The sequence below is a fragment of the Alligator mississippiensis genome, chromosome 4 (assembly GCF_030867095.1).
Source record: "Alligator mississippiensis isolate rAllMis1 chromosome 4, rAllMis1, whole genome shotgun sequence".
NCBI lineage: Eukaryota > Metazoa > Chordata > Crocodylia > Alligatoridae > Alligator > Alligator mississippiensis.
This window is the reverse complement of record NC_081827.1, coordinates 168,439,139-168,456,507: the sequence shown is the minus strand read 5'-3', so window position 1 is coordinate 168,456,507 and position 17,369 is coordinate 168,439,139. Positions and strand designations below refer to the sequence as shown.

The window sequence follows — 17,369 nt, the reverse complement described above, 5'->3', positions numbered from 1 at the left end:
CAAGTGTCTATCTTTTGCAACTTCATGACTGTATGATGGGAGGAAAGAAGGTATTTAGTCCTATCCTCCCATAACACAATCACAAAGCTGTAACCACCTCACAAGTCCTTAGTCCTAATTCAAGGTCACATTTTATTTTCTCAGGATGCAGAAACAAAAAATAGTGATGTAGAGAAGTGTTTCTGAAGCTGGTATATATAGACACTTGGGTGGTATGTAATGCCCTTTGAGACAGCATGTTAGAGGAAGGAACAGGAAAGCAGAAGGAAAAGGGATACAACAGTACAGAAAAAACACAGAAACAGTTAAGAACAACTTTACAATATCTTAGATCCTGGAGAAGTAAGAGCATGGGTGTAGTGATATAAAGTATTACACTTCTTTATTTTCCATAATAGAATCAGAGAAGTTTACAGCACCATAACAAACTTAAAACATGGTATGAACCCCAACCTCCCCCCTCACCCCCCAAAAAAAAGTCTGAAAAAATAAAGTTACTAGCCCCAACTTACTGAGGCAAGTTGAACTTAAATTTGGGGATTCACAGTGGCTAGGTAAAGCCAAAGCACATTCTCTAACTGCTTAAGTCTAAGAGAAGGTGTTATTCACAGAGACAATACCAACTAGCAATTAGCGCTCTCACTTACTGTCAAGCCATGTGCAGTGGCTATTGTCCACATTAAACGATCAAAGATAAAGGTGCTTCTCTGTGTTTTGTATGTTCTATATATACTTTTAGGGCTCCTGATATGTGGCTATGGTAGATCTGGAAGAATACACTTATCCCTCCCCACCAGCCCTGGTATGTAGGTGCCTAGTGTCACCTTGGAATTTGAATTTCAAACAGACAATATCATACAATCTGATCAGCTGCTGGGGGATTCCAGCCCACATTTCAGCTCTTCTGGAGTCACTAACAGCTTGCACTCCCTCGTAGACAAATCCAGCCTGTGAGTGAATAACCATACAAAACACATAAAAAGAATGACTTCCATTTGTTTTTATCAATACAAAGGAAGGCTTAGGGTCTGGCTAAGATTCTGACACACATTAAACTTTACATGAAATTTGCCATCGCATTTCACATTAAGCTTTGGGCTTAGGTAGATCCTCTGTGGTAAGTATATATCTAAAGGGGTAATTAAGATGTAAATCTCATCACAACCATAAGCATCACCCTAAGAGAGCCCCTTCCCTATTTCAGCCCCACTTTCATAGTATTGACTACAGTGCCTATTGCACTTTGGGGCAGTGTTAAGAATTTAAAGTGAAGGAGGCAACTGTGGAAGCAGACAAACATTCCAATGGTTTCATTTGTTGCAGGCAGCTAGCTTCTTCACACTTGGACTCAAGCTATTATTTTTACTGATTGGAAGATGAAGAAAATATGCCAATACATTAAAGAGATGCAATGATCTGTCTGGCTGTTGGCAGGGAAAATAGGACGGACCTTCTGAATGTACACTGCTGTAACTGGCTGGCAAGGTAGATGGAAACATCCAAACACCAAATGTGAGGAGGACTTCAGCAGCACGTTAATACCACTCCCATCTTCCCACACCCAAGAGAAACAGGGTTAGCCTAAAAGCTGCTTGGTTTATGCAGGATGGTGATAGAGTCTGCCAGGCTTGTTCCCTTTATTTTTAGTATCAGTCAGATGTGATTTCTTGAGGTTAAAAAAAATAAATAAATAAATAAATAAAATCATCATTTCTAAGCCACTCAAAGCCTTTTCTTCCCATATTAAGAGGCAGTTTGATCATGTTTCCCTTGTGGAGATCCCCTCCAAGGCAACATCCTCAAAAAAGGGCTCAGCATCCTTTCGTCTTAGGATCGTGCATGAAAACTCCTTTCCCCATGCTTTTCTCCAAGAAAATAGTGTGGTTTTTGCCCTAGCTGCACATTCCTAGCACAATCGTATGTCTCATAAGCATAAAATACTAGGTTTGTGTAAAATAGACTTATTAGATCTAAAATAAGGCTTGGTTTAACTGACCTAATACAGCTGTTGCCTAGGTAACATGCAACAGCCAAGTCTAGCTATAGTGCAGTATGACATGTACACAGCAGAACCAACTACACAGCAGAAATGCACTGAAGTGTCTACATACTTGTGCCTAGAACTCTACATAGTTAGGAGCATATCATTTTTCACCCCCCATCTTCCTTTAACACACACAAAAGAATCTCATTCAACTGCTTTAAGAGAAAGCTAGTAGTTTTTGGAAGGGTATTTTTATTTCTTCTAAGTGTTGTTACTCTATTCATTGCATTGGGGTTCTCAGAGTGGTAACAGTAGTTAGGAAGCACTGCAGTTATTATTATAGTCCTTTACAAATGCATGCAGCAGGAAAGGTCACAGCCAGATTCAAAGGCTTTTGAATACCAACCACTGCCTTAGATCATTATTTATAGGTTAGATCACCCAGACATATCTGCTGCAAAAAGGAAACAGAAAAAGTTCATTGATAACACCCTGCACAAATTAGGGCTGCACATCAGCCTCTGCCCAGCATGGGGGAAGGCTGGCTACTGACAGCCATTTTTAAAATTTGACCTTGAATCCACCCATCTCTCTCAAATGGGGCATCAACATGAGTGCACTCTTGCTTCTTCAGTTGATTTACAGGTATTGTACCCATCCAAGTTCCACTAATACTAACACACCCAAATGGTAGCCTCTATGTACCATCTTCCAGATTTATAAGAAAAGCATGATAGAATAAAGGGAGACAGCAATGCCTCATGTCAATTTAAGCACCATTATCTGCTGTAGTATGGCAATGAAAAGGTAGATTTGCACAAGAACCATTCTATTTGGGAGTGTAAACAGCACTAATGGTTCTTTCTTCATGCTCTTATCATGGGATGATACTGCAGGATCAAATCAGCAAGCCATCCTCACTGGACTTGCTACCAGTTTACAATAGCTACTTTTCTCCCTTACCCCACATAGGTGCAGTTCTGCTTCACCTTTAGATACCTTTATATGCTAGCATATATTCTTTCATCTTAAAAATGTACATTATTTTAACTCAAAAAGACCCACAGAATTTCATCTTGTATTAAATATACCACAGAGGTTTAATCCCCAACTGTCTCTCTGGCACTGGAAAAGAATGCAAGGAAGGAACCATCCAAAGTCATTTTGTTTAGAGAAAGATTTTGTTTAATCATAAGTCTGGAACCCTCTGATAAAGGAGGTGGATTCAAACTGTAGAGGACACAGAGCCACAATCAGGCTCAGAAGCTGTCACATAGCAAACAGGATGAGGAATGCCACCATCAAACAGAAGAGCCCCATAGCCTCAGACAGGGCAAAACCCAGAATGGCATAAGAGAAAAGTTGCTGCTTGAGAGAGGGATTCCTGTAAAAGATACAAGAAGAAATTGATAAGTGTGTGTGGGAGTGCAGGAAGTCACAAACACATGCATAAAACAATGTAGCTATTCCACAAAAAGCTGAGGATGGCCACACACAAGGAAGAGATTCAACTGCACTTAAGCCTTAGGAAAACAGAAGACCATAAACAGTGGGCATTGAATGGAAACTTAGCAAGGTCCAGCATAGCACACACAAGAATGAAGCTGAGAGAAGAAAGAGAGAAAGATGCAAGACATTTACTTAACTTGTTTCTGGTCAATCCACTAAAAAGCTAAGACCTTTAAAGGCTTGTCCCTAACTGAATCACTACTGTACTGGGCAGCAATCCCTAAGCATTATTGGACCACTTCCTCTGCCAGCAGGTCAAGTTCTGCAGAGTTATCAGAAGTACTTAGAAATAGTGAAGAAGTGACATTTCTCTTTACTTCTCCTCCAAAACTACTATGTATGTGCAGTCCATCCCACCTCACTCTCCATCCTACATGTGGTTTAATTTCACAAATGGACAAAGTGATTCCTTAGCACTTATCAATGAGTTGAGTAATTAACTTGCTATGGTACGCAGATGAGTGAGTGGCACTATACAGTCTGAGACCCTCTTTAAGTGGCCCCTTTCTCCTCTCCTCACTTTTCTACGCAAGTGTCCCAGGAAAGCCTCCTAGACCGAGCATAAGGAAAACACAGGGGTGGGGGCAAGAATCTACTACAGACCACTTTAAAAAAAACAACAAAAAAAAACAAACTAAAATAGAGTAAATATTTTACTTACCTGGCATAGCCAATGATCAAGCTGCCAAACACGGTTCCAATACCTGCTCCTGAGCCAGCCACTCCAACTGTGGCAGCACCAGCACCAATGAACTTAGCAGCAGTATCAATATCCCTGGAAATGGTGCTGGTTTGGAACTCCCGGCAGGCCAGCTGTAGATGGGAAGCACCAGAGGGCTGGGGGAGGTAGGAGAAGCCCAAGCGTGATGCAGTTGTAGTTCAATGCATTTAACAAAGGTCTGTTTCCATTCTAGCCCCTATTGTAGGCACAGCAAAGGCACCAAAATATGCTGAGCTGAAAGAGCATGCTGGATGTTTTATAGAGTACCACCAAATTATGAACCATTGCTAGCTAATGTACAGACAAACTGTAAGTCTATATGTTGACATTAACAACAATTCAAGCTAATAACTTGCATTAGGTATCAGACTCCAAGACATCATTTCCACTGTCCAAACACATATGCACCAAACTAGTGATACAGACTAAAGCTAGCCCAGACAAGGAAGCGTTTCATTGCAAAGTTTTCTAAGGAGAGACCCCTGCTACAGCAAGTAAGAACCATCCTGCCTTACCTGTACCGTCTGAATCTCAGGCCTGCTGAATACAGAAACTGGCCTGGCCAGAGCCCTGGAACAGCAGCGGAACTGAAGTGGAAGACAGACATTCAACCCACGATGAGAAACCTCCATGTTCCTCAGAGAGGAAGGCAGTTCACAATGTATGCAAGAGCAGCCATTTGTTTATCAGATGTCCTTGAACACGTTGCAAGTGAAACAAGAGAGCTGAAGTCTCTCACTAACTCCACTAATGCATCTGCTTTTCAGTTTCAAGGACTTAACCCAGCCAATTAACGCCCTCCTTTAATCTACGGCCAGATGCTACTTCAGGACTTTGCCACCATCACCTACTTTGAAGGGACTCCTATCCAGGAACAAAACCTCTGGAAAAAGGAGGTAGTGTTACCTGCTCTCATTCACAGCACGTTGGCACCTTGTCTCACCCACCCCAGTTCTGCTTGACAGCAGAATCATAGAAAATTCAGGTTGGAAGGGACTTCAGGAGGTCATCTAGTCCAACCTCCTGCTCAAAACAGGACCAGCCCCAACTAAATTATCCCAACCAAATCTTTGTCTAGACGGGTCTTAAGAAACTTCAAGGGCATAATCTACCACCTCTTTAGATAACCCCAGCAGGAGCAAAAGACACCCTGCCTCCCCCCTCCCCAAACACCAAGGGTGACCTTGCTCCCCCAGCCTCAGGCCTGCGGCTCTCCAGCAAAGCCCGCCTTCCCATGAAAAGCAGGGGAACGCGGACAGCACCGCCCACCCCTGCCACCGCGGCCGGGCACTGCTTACCAGCGCCGGAGAGGCGAGGAGTGCCACGGGGGTCTGCATCTTCGCGGGCCTGGGGAGAACAAAGCAGAGCAAACCTAAGCAAAGGTGGGGAGGCACGGTGCCAGGATCCACGGCTCTGAGCAGCGGGAGGGGGACACCCAGGCCTCCCCACTTCCCCAGCCCTGCAGCCCAGGGACGCGCAGCTCCAGCCCCAGCGTGGGGCGGGGCGAGAAGGACACGCGGGACCGGCGGCCGCTCACCGGCAAGCAGCGCCTGAGCTGGAGCTAAAGCTGGAACTGCGGCGCCCGCGACAGGCAGACTAGGGACCACCCCCACCGCTCACCTTGCCATGTACCTCCGCGTCCTCCACGCTCATTGGCTGGCGCGACGCACGCCACGCCGCCGCATTGACTCCTGGGAGCCGGCCGGCTCTCCCCCATTGGCTCCCACGGAGCAGTCCCCGCCTCCCACATCCGGGACATTAATCTCGAATGAGTGGGGGGAGGGAGGAGGAAGAGGACGTGGGCACCTCCCCGCGTTCTGATTGGAGGGATGGTGGCCCCCTCTTGGTCTCTGATTGGCTGTCTGCCCGGCGGTCGTGTGCAGGAGCATACAACCGGCCCAAACAGGGATAGCTAGAGCGGCCGTTCCGCCTCACCTCTCAGGTGGTAGGGCTCGTTATGGAACGCAACATGGCGGCCGAGGGGGCTCCTTGGTGGGGAGGTCACGTGATGGTGGCATCACCCAGAGTTTTGCGACTGAAGGGGCGGGGTTGAGGGGCTCGCCCGTTCCGTCACGCGGGAGCTCCCCCGGGTTGGGTCCGGAGCAGGGATCCCGCCGGCGGCTGCTCCACGTGCAGATCGCGGGCCCCCGGGGTCGGGGGCTCGGCTCCCCGCCGGATTCCAGCCCCTTGCGCTGCTGCCGGTGCTGCGGAGCCGAGCCTCTGTTTATCATCCTGTTGGCTTGGTGCTTGCTTTGCCCCCCCGAGCTGTGTCCAGCTTCCCTTGTGGTTTGCTGAAGCTCCGTGAATCGGATCCTTGGGAAATGGGCCCTGGAGTTTCTTAGTCCTTCACTGAAGGATGCCCAGGTGCCTTGGATCCTCAGCAAGCCTGGGGTGTTTGAGCCCCGGAGCGTTTTGGGGTTAAGCAGGTGTTGACACCAAACAGAGCACCGGGTTGTAAACAGCGAACTGAAAAGCAATCATTTTTCACTCCCGGGGGTTTGCAATGTCAGCATTCTGCAAAGTTCTCCTGTACTTTGGAATCGCAGGCCAAGAAGCACTTCCAAATACTTCCCTCATATGATCACATGGAAAAAAAACAGCCCCCCCCCTTTTTTTTGTCCCCCTATCATATAACTTTTTGTTTTAAAAAACAGACTAGTTTAAACTCAATGTTTTTCTGTTTTACTAATACACCTGCTTAAACACCTGGGGGGAAAAAAAACAGCCAAAAGAAATATTCTCTGTGCAGCAACCTCAATAGGTTTATGGAGAGCTGAAGGGAAATCTTGAGGCAGCCCTGTATGTAAAGTCCCACAGAGGGGTGTACACTGCCATGGGGAATGTGCCTTTCCAGAGAGGATGCCCTTGGGATGCACTTAACACAATGTGCAGAAATCTGGTAGTAGGACTCTGTGGCTAAAGTTATGTGAAATGGAGCCTCTGACTGACTAGCTAGCAATGTGTGAGCAACTAGCTGCTTCCACAATTGTTGTTCTGGCCCTCTTCCAAATATGTGCCTCTGTTTTTTTGGATGGGAAATGCACCATCCCAGTTCTTAGAACTAAAGCCTGAGAAAATTTCTAAACCATATCTGCATATTCCTTAGAAACCCCCAAGAAAGGCGAATCTCAAATTTCCTGATACTTCTAAGGTGAAAACAAAAGTCAACAGAAGCTTTTTTAAAGACAGAATGGTCTAGTTCCTGCAGACACAAGTTAATGGAGACACTGTCAAAGGCCTTTCATGTCCTGCTATGAGGCCTGTTGACCTTGACCTTTTCTCTTCCTGCACTAGATTGCCAACAGGAAATGGCCCAGTTACAGGAGAAAGATCTGGGAAGGTTCATTACTATCTATGCTCAACCATCACAGCATGATAATGAAAGAGAGGAGAGGAGTCAAGATTCTGCATATAGATATAAAACACCTCTGCCCCTGGAGCAGTTTCTCCCCACTCAGTACCATATTTCATATGAACTAAAATCAGGCATCTGTCTGTCAATCCAGAGACCCACCAGCAGGTGGAGTCAGCTACCTAAACTACAAGAGCGCTATCTCCACCCTTCCAATGGAATGAGGAGTCCTGTCACCGCTCTCTCCCTTCTCCTGGCATCTGTTGATCCAGGAAGTGTCCTTGTACTAATGATTTCAAAGCAAGGAACACTGCACAAGTTTGCTAATGCAAGAATGCAGGCTTTATGAGCCCCTACACTTCGGAGATCCATGCTCATTCCACCATGTGTTTGAGAGAAAGGCCTCTGGGCCAATCCTACAGAGGATACCGTCTTCCTTCTCATACTATGTCACTTGTAATCAAATCCTTTTGCTTTTCCCTCAGTTTTTTGTTAAATTCCCTACCTCCCCTTTCAAGGCTCTGAAATGTAGTCATCAGCAAGTCTGGTCTTTGTCTTTTGGGGCAAGTTGAACCAATTTGCTCCTGGCTTCATCAATCAATAAATACAACAGGGTATCAATCAGCCTTCTCCATGGTTTGTTCCTTCACATTCCAGTGTATCCTCCCCGCTTTGTCTTAGCTTCATCCACTTGCAGTGTTCTGCCTTTACATTCTGTTCCCTATGCTTTGAACAGCTTCAATATTGCCAATCCCAAGCTTCAATACAGGCAGTCCTCAACTTAAGACGTTTTGAGTTACAACAAATGGCACTTATGGTGTTTATAAATTGACACCCTGTTTCAACTTTCTGACCTCAGTTTTGACTTTACGACACTTGAGCTGACGCCATGCCAGCAAACAAGTTCGCTGCGTCACTCATCTCCCTGGAGAACATCTGTTCAAACTTCCTTGGACGCTTTCTTTAAGAAAGCAGACAAGACTCCAGAAAAACCTACAGCCAAGACTCCTGAGAAGACTCCAGCCAAAAACCCTTCAAAAAGTCTGACCAAGAGCCCTTCAAAAAGTCTAGCAAAGTCACCTCAAAGAAGTCCTTCCAAATCAATATGACTGCTATTTACAATATAAATACATTAATGTAGCTATATTACTCATCCATTGGCGATGTGTAGGGGGTGCACACAGGTGCACATGCACCCCCTGAGATTGGCCATGCACTCCCTGAGATTGGTCACCGCCGCTGCCAGCAGCATGTGCGGGCAGTCACTGTTCACCACTCCCCCTGCCCTCACTGCTAAGGTGGCTAGCAGTGTCTCTGGGTGGTTGCCAATCACCACTCAGCGCTTGCCACACCCATCCTCCCCACCGCCGCCAACACCTCCGCAGCCGCCTGCAGGCAGTCCCCATTCACCACTGCTGACACCACTGCTGGCAGGCAGTCGCCGTGCCCCCCCAGCCTCGGGAGGCTCAAGGCATTCATGTAAAACTCATCTATAATTGATTGAGTACAAAATTTTGAGTTGTTTTTGGTGAAAATGGGGTATCGGACCCCATTTATAATATTTGTAATAATTTATAATATATAATAATTTATAATATTGTTCCTATGGGAAAATTGGTTCTGAGTTACAATGTTTCCACTTAAGATGTGGTTTTCAGGAACCAATTGTGTCCTAAATCCAAGGATTGCTTGTATTGCCAATCCCAAACATTCTCTCTCTCTCTCTCTCTCTCTCTCTCTCTCTCTCTCTCTCACACACACACACACACACACACACACACACACACACACACACACACACACACACACACACGAGAGTCAAACCCAGGACAGTCAGGGCAGGCTTTAAAGCTATGACATTATAAAATGATCTATTTTTTGGTTTGCATTTTGTTTTCTCTTTCTTTTTAAGGCTTTAAGGTTCACCTTCCCAAGCTTCCTCCACAGTTAAAGCTAGAATCTTTTGTTTAAAAAGAAAAAAGCAAGGGAGAGTCTCCTGTCATCACCTGACCCCAGGAACCATACAGCATGAGAGAAGTTTCCCCATACCCCAATCACTTTACTAGGGCTGTATGTCTCCTCTCACCTCCTTGAAGTTGGGGGTGGGCTCTCTCTCCTTCAGTGCACAAGATGTGAGAAAAAGAGGGAAGGATGGGGATCTCGCTTCAGTTTCAGAGGTATGATGTCATGGATGAGTAGAGGTATGTTGGCCTGGATCAGTACCCGGGGTGTGACGTCGCTGGTCAGTATCAGAGGTATGATCTCACGGGTCAGTATGGAGTATGCTGCCATGGATCCTTTTGGTGCCTGCAACTGGTCCCCAGCTTCTTCCAACGTGCCCGAGCTTTTTGCGTGTCTTCCTAAGGATCACCAGCATCTCCCTTCTTCCAGGGACTTGTAAGCATCCCTCAGCCTCCCTGGGTGATGCAGACACTGTTCCCACACGGGCTCTCGGTGTGTGCGCTCTGGGGAGATGATGACTCCTCTCCTCCGGCGCAAGCTGGGAGCGCCTTCAGCCCCCCCGGGAACTACAACTCCCAGCATCCCCCGCGGGGGCGGTGCCCTCCGAAATGTTCCGGGTGGGACGGAGGGGGCGGGGCGCAGGGTGCCGCCCTTCCTCGGCTCCTCCTCCTCAGTCGCAGTCCGAGAGGCTTCGAGCTGTCTCCTTTGGTGAGTGAGTCTTCAGAGGAGATTGGCTTCGCTGTCGCGGCGGGTGGTGCTTGGCCTCCTTTAGGAGGCGGTGGTGTGTGTGTGTCGCGGGGGAGCGGTTTTGGGGGAGCACCGGGGAGCTGTCGCTGCTTCTGTTTCTGGGTCCTGAACACTTTCACTTTCACTTCCTTAATGAGGGGCACATGGTGATGGAGGAGAATGTCCCACTCGGGGACCCGGAGTCCATGGCTTGGGTGGGGGGGGTAACCCCCCTTCCCCCACACGCTTAACGGGAAGGAGGGAAAGAAGGGGGGACGGGGATAGCAGGCCTGATGCTCAGGGTGTTGCTTCCAGGAGGACCCTGCTTTGCAAATGTGCCCCCTGCAGAGTGTTGCTATGGGGTGTTGCACCCCAGCCTGATGCCACGGTCTGCCCCCACATCCCTTCAGTTGTCTCACCTTTCCCTCATCCTCCTTTGCCAGCCCCTCTGCTTGCTCCTGCTCTCCCATGACTCATCCTCCAACCCTGCTGAAAGAGCTGGGTCTTGCACTGGGCTCTCCCTCCCTCATGGTTCTGGAGCTGTTCCCCTTTTGCCTCCAGGCACAGGTGACTCAGGCACACATGCCCCCCGCCACCCCGAGATTGACCTCTGACTCAGTACTGCTCAGGATGGGGCAGTTTTTTTGCTGCACTGGCTGGCGGTGTGTTGGAGCGGGGGCGGGGGGGCACTAAGCTGCGGCACAGAAGTATAGGACTGGATATGGGGCTTTTGGCCTGCCCCTGGGCCCACCCACAAATTGTGCCCCCCCAGACTCAGGAGGCACCAGTCACCCCTGCCTCCACGGATCTCACGCCGACGCCTTTTGACCTTCCATTGCCTCTGCTGCACCATGTCCTGGCCCCACAGCATGCTGCTAGGAGGGCGGCGAGGCAAGGTGTCACTAAGCATGGTGCCAGTGCAACTTCCTGCTGGTTGAACTGGGTGAATTCAGTCAAGTGGCAATTCTGCAGTCCTTGCCTCCAGTTGGCATTGAGGGGTTTGGATGGAGGGATGTATACACATGGGCTGACTAAACAACAGAGCTTGAAAGCAGAGTACAAAACAAAGGTCCCTGTAGATAAGGTAAGCACCTCTCTGCTATGATTATTAATTCTAGAATATGGGAACGTCTGACAACACTGACAGGCAACACACTTCAAACAGATATAAGGAAATAAGATTTCATTTTTTAAATACACGATCAACTTGGGGATCTCATTGGCACAAGCTGCTACTGAGATCAAGAATTTAGCAGGATTCCAAAGATGACAGCTCACTTACATAAAAAAAACAACTATTGTTACATTAGGTAGGAAAAATATGAGTGATATAATTTCCCTGCTTCATGGTATAAATCACATGCTAATGCCTGGGATTAGGAAGAAATTTCCCAGATGGCAGTTTAGTTCATAATTGTCCGTAATGGAGTTTCTCAATAGCCTGCGTGAAGCATCTGATACTGGTGACTATCAGAAACCAGATGGGCCATTGGTCTGCTGTTGCATGGTATTTCCTATGAGTGCTGGAAAGGAGGAAGTATTAGTGGCTGAGCTGAACAAAATGGGTCTTGAGGGATTTGAAGGAGAATTAAGTTGCCTAGCACCCAGGATTAGGGAAATATGGGTTGATATGGAAAAGGCTTTAAGCTGCTTATGGGGAAAGGAGACCAGGTGCATGTTGTGTGGCAGACTGGAGTTAAATGGGCCCAATCCATCGTTTCCCAACAGAGGGCATGCTGGGGCTGAACCAGGCCAACCCTAAGCATTCCAAGCTGTTGCAACATCTATAAGGGTTTTAACAGCATATGTGTGTTAGTAAAAGAGGGGAGGGCAGAGGAGTTAAATCTGCATGCCCCCGCCCCCCCCCCCCCCCCACTCTTGCATCGGCATGTATTTGGCTGCATGAGCAGGGGCGTAATGAAGGGCATGTGGGGGGATAGTAGTGAAATAGTGCTGGGGTAGTGGTATGAGTAGCTTTGATAGTGACAAGGAGGACAGGGAATATGAAGTGAAAGGAGAATGTGTAGGATTCAAGTGGAAGAAAGGGAAGATGACACTGTGGGAGCAGCAAGTAATGAAATAAAATAAATAAATTGTCCCTCATTGTTAGCCAGAAGCCAGACACTGAAGAATTGCTGCTACCCCTGCTGGCAAAGGAGTGTTTCTGGTTGAGCTTTTTGTTTCTCTCTGTCCCTTGAGCCATCCAGCAAACCTTTTTTGATGATAACCCTTCTTTAGTAATAACCGTTGACAATAAATAATGGATCATCTGTCAGAAGAGAGAGCAGAGAGAAAGGGACTGATGTATCTGAATGGTATTATAGGACAGAAATCACGGATTTGGAGACTTTAATGACAAAGGGAAATGTAGTGGGCTTGAAGGTCACAGCAATGGTACTTCCATTGCTTCTTTTCATTCAGGGATCTCAGAGGGCTTTACAAAGCTTTTGGACATCAGAGGGGATGAGAGGGATGTGCCAGGCACTGAATTTATGGATAGGATGATTTTTTTTTTACTTCTCTTTCCCTCTGGTTCTGACTTCTCTGCTTATCACTCTGCTATATTTATTGATTGGTAACCACTGGCCTAACAGTTTCACTTTTTCAGCTATTCTCCCTACTAGGCAAAGGGACCTATGAAAGGCAAATTTGGGAGTTTGTATAAACTTTCCCCTTACCTTTGTTTGGATACTGATATGGCCCCTGGATAAGATTTTGTCTTGCAACAAGATATTGAGTCACAACAATATTAACTGACTCCCAAAGTTGCACCGAAGCCTGTTGCAGGAAGAGGAATTGAATCCTGACCCCTGGACCCCAAACCAGTGCATCCCCCTCCTAAGCTTGAATCTGGTTTCTTGCTGTTTACTAGATTCCCAGTGATTCCTGAATGAGAACATTCCTGAAGGACCCAAGTCTCCTCAAATAACTGTTTTGTTGACTAGAACCTACAAGGAGCAAGGTCAGTTATAGCCTTTCTATCTGTGACTTGGCAAGCAGCATCTAAGGCTTCATACATAGTTAGCAGATGGGTAACAGATGAGAACTATCTTAGTCTCTTCGATCCTTATATAATAGAACCAAAAATGGCCTCTTCCAAAATTAAAACAACTCCAAGTCCCAGAGGTTGGACTGCAGATAAGGGGAAGCCCATGATGGGTTATTTATTTCTCCCTTGCTGGGTGCATGGTGTAATTATACCTCATTACCTCATGGCACAGTCTGTGTGGCACTGAGTTTCTCATTAATATTGTGTAAGGTGTAACTGCCACTGATTCTTTCAGAGGCAGCAACCCCAGGTGGCTCATTTTCTCCCCTCTTTGCTGATGACTTATAAAGAGCTCAGATAATGACTTGCAGAATTTGGGCATCACTAAAACAGCACCCATTCCTTTCCCTGCCATTATCTTTTCCTTGATTCATTGTTGCTCTATTGACAAATACTGTTATATCTGTGACACACAAATGACAGCTTTGAAAGAGGGTAGGGGACTAGGAATGGGGCTTTTCCTAGTTCCGTCACTGACCCGAGATACTCAGTTTTCACTTCTGTAAAAACAAGCACCACCTGAACAGGTACTTGAACCCTGGCCAGCGATATTAAGAACCTGAAGCTCAATCAACTGAAATATACAAGTTTACAGTTTCCCTCTCTGTAAAATGGGGATAATACTGCTCATCACAGTGAAGGACTATAAATCTTAATTTGTTAATGTTTATAAGGCACTTTCAGATCCTTGGCTGGAAGATGCAGAAAAAGGCAAGGTGTGGCTAATTTCAAAACATAAGCAGTGACATGTGTTCTGCATTTAAAGAGTTTTCCCTATGCTACAGAATTGTGCTCCGGAATCTCAGCTTTCATTAAAAAAAATATTTCTGTCCCTAATGGCTGTTAAAATAAGCTCTGCATTGTTAATCAGTATAAACCAATGCTTGCATTTGCAAAGAGCCTGAACTGATGGCTTTGAGGTATATGAAATGTCCTGGTGTTCTTACCTAGGGCCTTATGGATTCTGGGATTGTATGAGCATTGAATTCGGCATCATTCCATAGCCCCGCTGAATTGGACATTTTTTCCACAGAACTCATTATTTCATTGCAGCCAGGCATTGCCATTTTATTTTCTTTCTTTGAAGTTTTGCAAGAGCTTGGGCTCGGGTCTAATACTGATGCTGCTCTGTGACAATAACTGAGGTCGTACAGTTAGATTAAGCCAAAGTCGCTTTCTGCCTCTCTCAGGTGGCTGCTAGAGGTCCGTTGGCATTATCAAGAAAATGGCAAAGTGTTTCCCAAAGGCCTGACTAAAGCTTTCCATTTTCTAAGGTTCAATGCTGGTCTGAACTGTGGTTTGCAGAACAGTTGCTTTGTTTGTCCACACAGTCCCTGCTATTCTGGCATCTGAGTTGTTGCTTTGTACTGTGATTTAGGGCACACTGAACACAGGCAGTTCTAAGCACAACCCAGATCCCATTCTGAAATAACACTGCCAAGCATAATGCTTATTCTGGGAGTGAGAATGCCAACATCACCCAGTTAAACATAGAGACTGGGTAATAATGGAAATAAAGTAGCAGGTATCTAATCACTTCATTTGCTGTATGCAATGGAGTGTACAGAACTTGTTACAGAACTTGAGTTTAGCTCTTCCATCTTTATTGCACAGCATATGTACATTATTAGGGAGAAGTCTGTAGAAAACTGGCCGGCATAACAGATTGTATATATGTATCTTTTACTGAATAGATTTGCAGCCTGGAATCCTACTGAATTTATCCCTGTTCCTGGATACCCGAATAAGGATCCATAATGTCCCCCTTTTTTCATTGCTGGCCAAAAGATTGTAAGTCTAATTGTGGCCCTCCCAACAGCTATCTACACCCATGGCATTTTCAGGCTAGGCTCACTGCCCCTGGAGACTACCTGGACTCTGTGGCTGGCACTGAATGCTACTGATGTCCTTATAAGATATTGCATAAAACCAGTACTCCAATTTCTGTTCACTTTCCTTAAAACTCTTGCCTGGTCTGGAACTTTTATCTGAGAACATGACCCACCCTTATTGCAGTTCAGATCAAATGGGAGGCTCCTGCTTCTGATTCCTGGAACTGAACTGTCAAGCACTGGAAACAGGATTTTCTCAGCAAGGACTCCTCCCCTTTAGCTTTCTGCCCGAGTCTGGCTGCTGTAGAGCACTGGCAAGGCAGAGATTTTATTTCCTGTGTGTTTTGTTTCGCTCTGTCTTCAATGGTGTTTCTGTTCCTGTCAGTTTGGTTTCTGTTTTATTAACAGCTGCAGCGTCAGTAGCTTTGTGCTGCTCATTCCACATATTGTTGTGTTTTAACTTATCAGAGGGTGTTGAAAAGTTTCCTGAATAAATAAGCACATGAATGTTCTGATATTGTGTGTTGATGCTGCTACTAGGCAACCCAGTAAATGTAAAGCTGAGAGCCCTTTGACAATTTCACTACAGTGGTGTCTATTGCAAACGTTACAATAATCTCAGGATAGCAACCCTTAAGAGAAAAATGCTTCAGCCCTCCTAGCAAGTCTTTCTTCTGCACCTGCTCTTCCCTGGGATGTTTGTACAGCATAGTATCTATCTTTCTTTTGATCTAGAAAGCTGAAGATGATCAGGAACATTATGGATCTGGGTTGCTAAATCACTGTAGTGGAACTGATCAAAAAAACCCAGGAAGGCTGCCGAATTTGCTTCATAGTGTCGTGACTGTGGTTTGTATCCGGGTGGGATGTCAGTATTCTTCAATGTCCTGGTAGAACAAGCTGTTGATTTAGTTGCAGGTCATATCTATATTAGAAGTGTTTTCCTGTGTCCCTATAGGAATACCATTTTGCTGCAGGGATGTCAAACATATAGCCAATGGGCCAGATCCAGCCCACAGTCCTGCTCTATCTGGCCTGCTGGGCTATTGGTGGGCCACCTGAAGTTGTGAGGGAGTGTGGCCTGCCACAGAATTTGGGGTGCTTTGGCCCTGCTAGCCATGGCTATCAGCTGCAAGTTTAGACCCGTCCTGCCCCCAAGACCTGCGTCACTGCTGCCAGACCTCTTGCTGCTGTCAGAACTTCTGCTACCATTGCCCCAGTGGCCACAGCAGCCATCTCCATTCCCAAGGCTGGATCTGGCCTGTGACAAGCCCCACATTTTGAATCCAGAGTGGGGCCTGAAGTGAGTTTGACACCCCTGCTATATAAGAAAAGGGTCACTGTGTACCAGAAAAGTAAATCCAACTGCCTACTCCAGTGGAACAAGCTCTAACCACACAAGCACAGTTTTGTCAGCTGGCCCTGACAGTTTACACCCCAGGGTACTCAAGGAGCTGGCTAGCATCATAGCTCAGCCCTTGGCACAGATCTTCGAGAACTGGTGCTCTGGTGAAGTGCCCGAAGATTGGAAGAAGGCCAGTGTGGTGCCTGTCTTCAAGAAAGGGAGGGAAGTGGATCCGGCAAACTACAGGCTCATCAGCCTGACCTCTATCCCAGGGAAGGTCTTGGAAAAGATTATCAAAGAGGGCATTCTTAACAGACTGGCTGATGGCAACATCCTGAGGGATAGCCAGCACGGGTTTGCTGCGGGTAGGTCTTGCTTGACCAATCTTATTTCCTTTTACGACCAGGTGACCTATCACCTGGACAAAGGAGAAGAGATTGATGTCGTATATCTTGACTTTAAAAAAGCCTTCGATCTGGTATCCCGTGATAACCTCTTGGCAAAACTGGATAACTGCAGCCTCAGCCCCACCATGATCCTCTGGCTGGGGAATTGGCTCCATGGTCAGACCTAGAGGGTGGTGGTTGACAAAAGCCAATTGTCGTGGTGTGCTGTGACCAGTGGGGTCCCTCAAGGCTCTGTCCTAGGGCCTATACTATTTAACATCTTCATCAATGATGTGGACATCGGTGTCAGAAGCGGACTGTACAAGGTTGCCGACGACACCAAACTTTGGGGTAAAGCATCCACACGTGAGGACAGGAGGGTGATCCAGGCAGACCATGACAGGCTCAGGAAATGGGCGGATGAGAACCCGATGGTGTTTAACACCGAAAAATGCAAGTTTCTCCACCTTTGGAGGAAAAACCTGCAGCATGCTTATAGGTTC

General features: G+C 46.5%; 2 protein-coding genes across 5 annotated transcripts in view; one reads left to right on the top strand and one right to left on the bottom strand.

Annotated features, from left to right (window-relative positions):
* Positions 1-3,146: 3,146 nt before the first annotated feature.
* Positions 3,147-5,865, bottom strand: ATP5MC1 (ATP synthase membrane subunit c locus 1). 2 transcript variants are annotated; one of them, XM_006277909.4, is made up of 5 exons: positions 5,835-5,865; positions 5,513-5,561; positions 4,730-4,801; positions 4,155-4,330; positions 3,147-3,368 (listed from the first exon to the last, which is right to left on the bottom strand). In XM_006277909.4, the coding sequence occupies exons 1-5, from the start codon at positions 5,840-5,842 to the stop codon at positions 3,254-3,256; spliced, it is 420 nt and encodes a 139-aa protein (XP_006277971.1). In that variant the 5' UTR covers positions 5,843-5,865; the 3' UTR covers positions 3,147-3,253. The 2 variants fall into 2 exon arrangements, with proteins under 2 accessions (XP_006277971.1, XP_019338144.1); XM_019482599.2 differs by lacking the exon at positions 4,730-4,801 and having other exon boundaries at positions 5,835-5,857.
* A 4,272-nt stretch (positions 5,866-10,137) lies between these two features.
* Positions 10,138-17,369, top strand: part of CALCOCO2 (calcium binding and coiled-coil domain 2) — a 31,083-nt gene continuing 23,851 nt past the window's right edge. For 2 of the 3 annotated variants that reach the window (XM_019482598.2, XM_006277911.4), the window contains exons 1-2: positions 10,138-10,236; positions 13,127-13,216. The gene's annotated coding sequence lies outside the window, so the exon portion shown is untranslated. The remainder of the gene's footprint in view (positions 10,237-13,126; positions 13,217-17,369) is intronic. The other variant, XM_014603669.3, reaches the window with a different exon arrangement.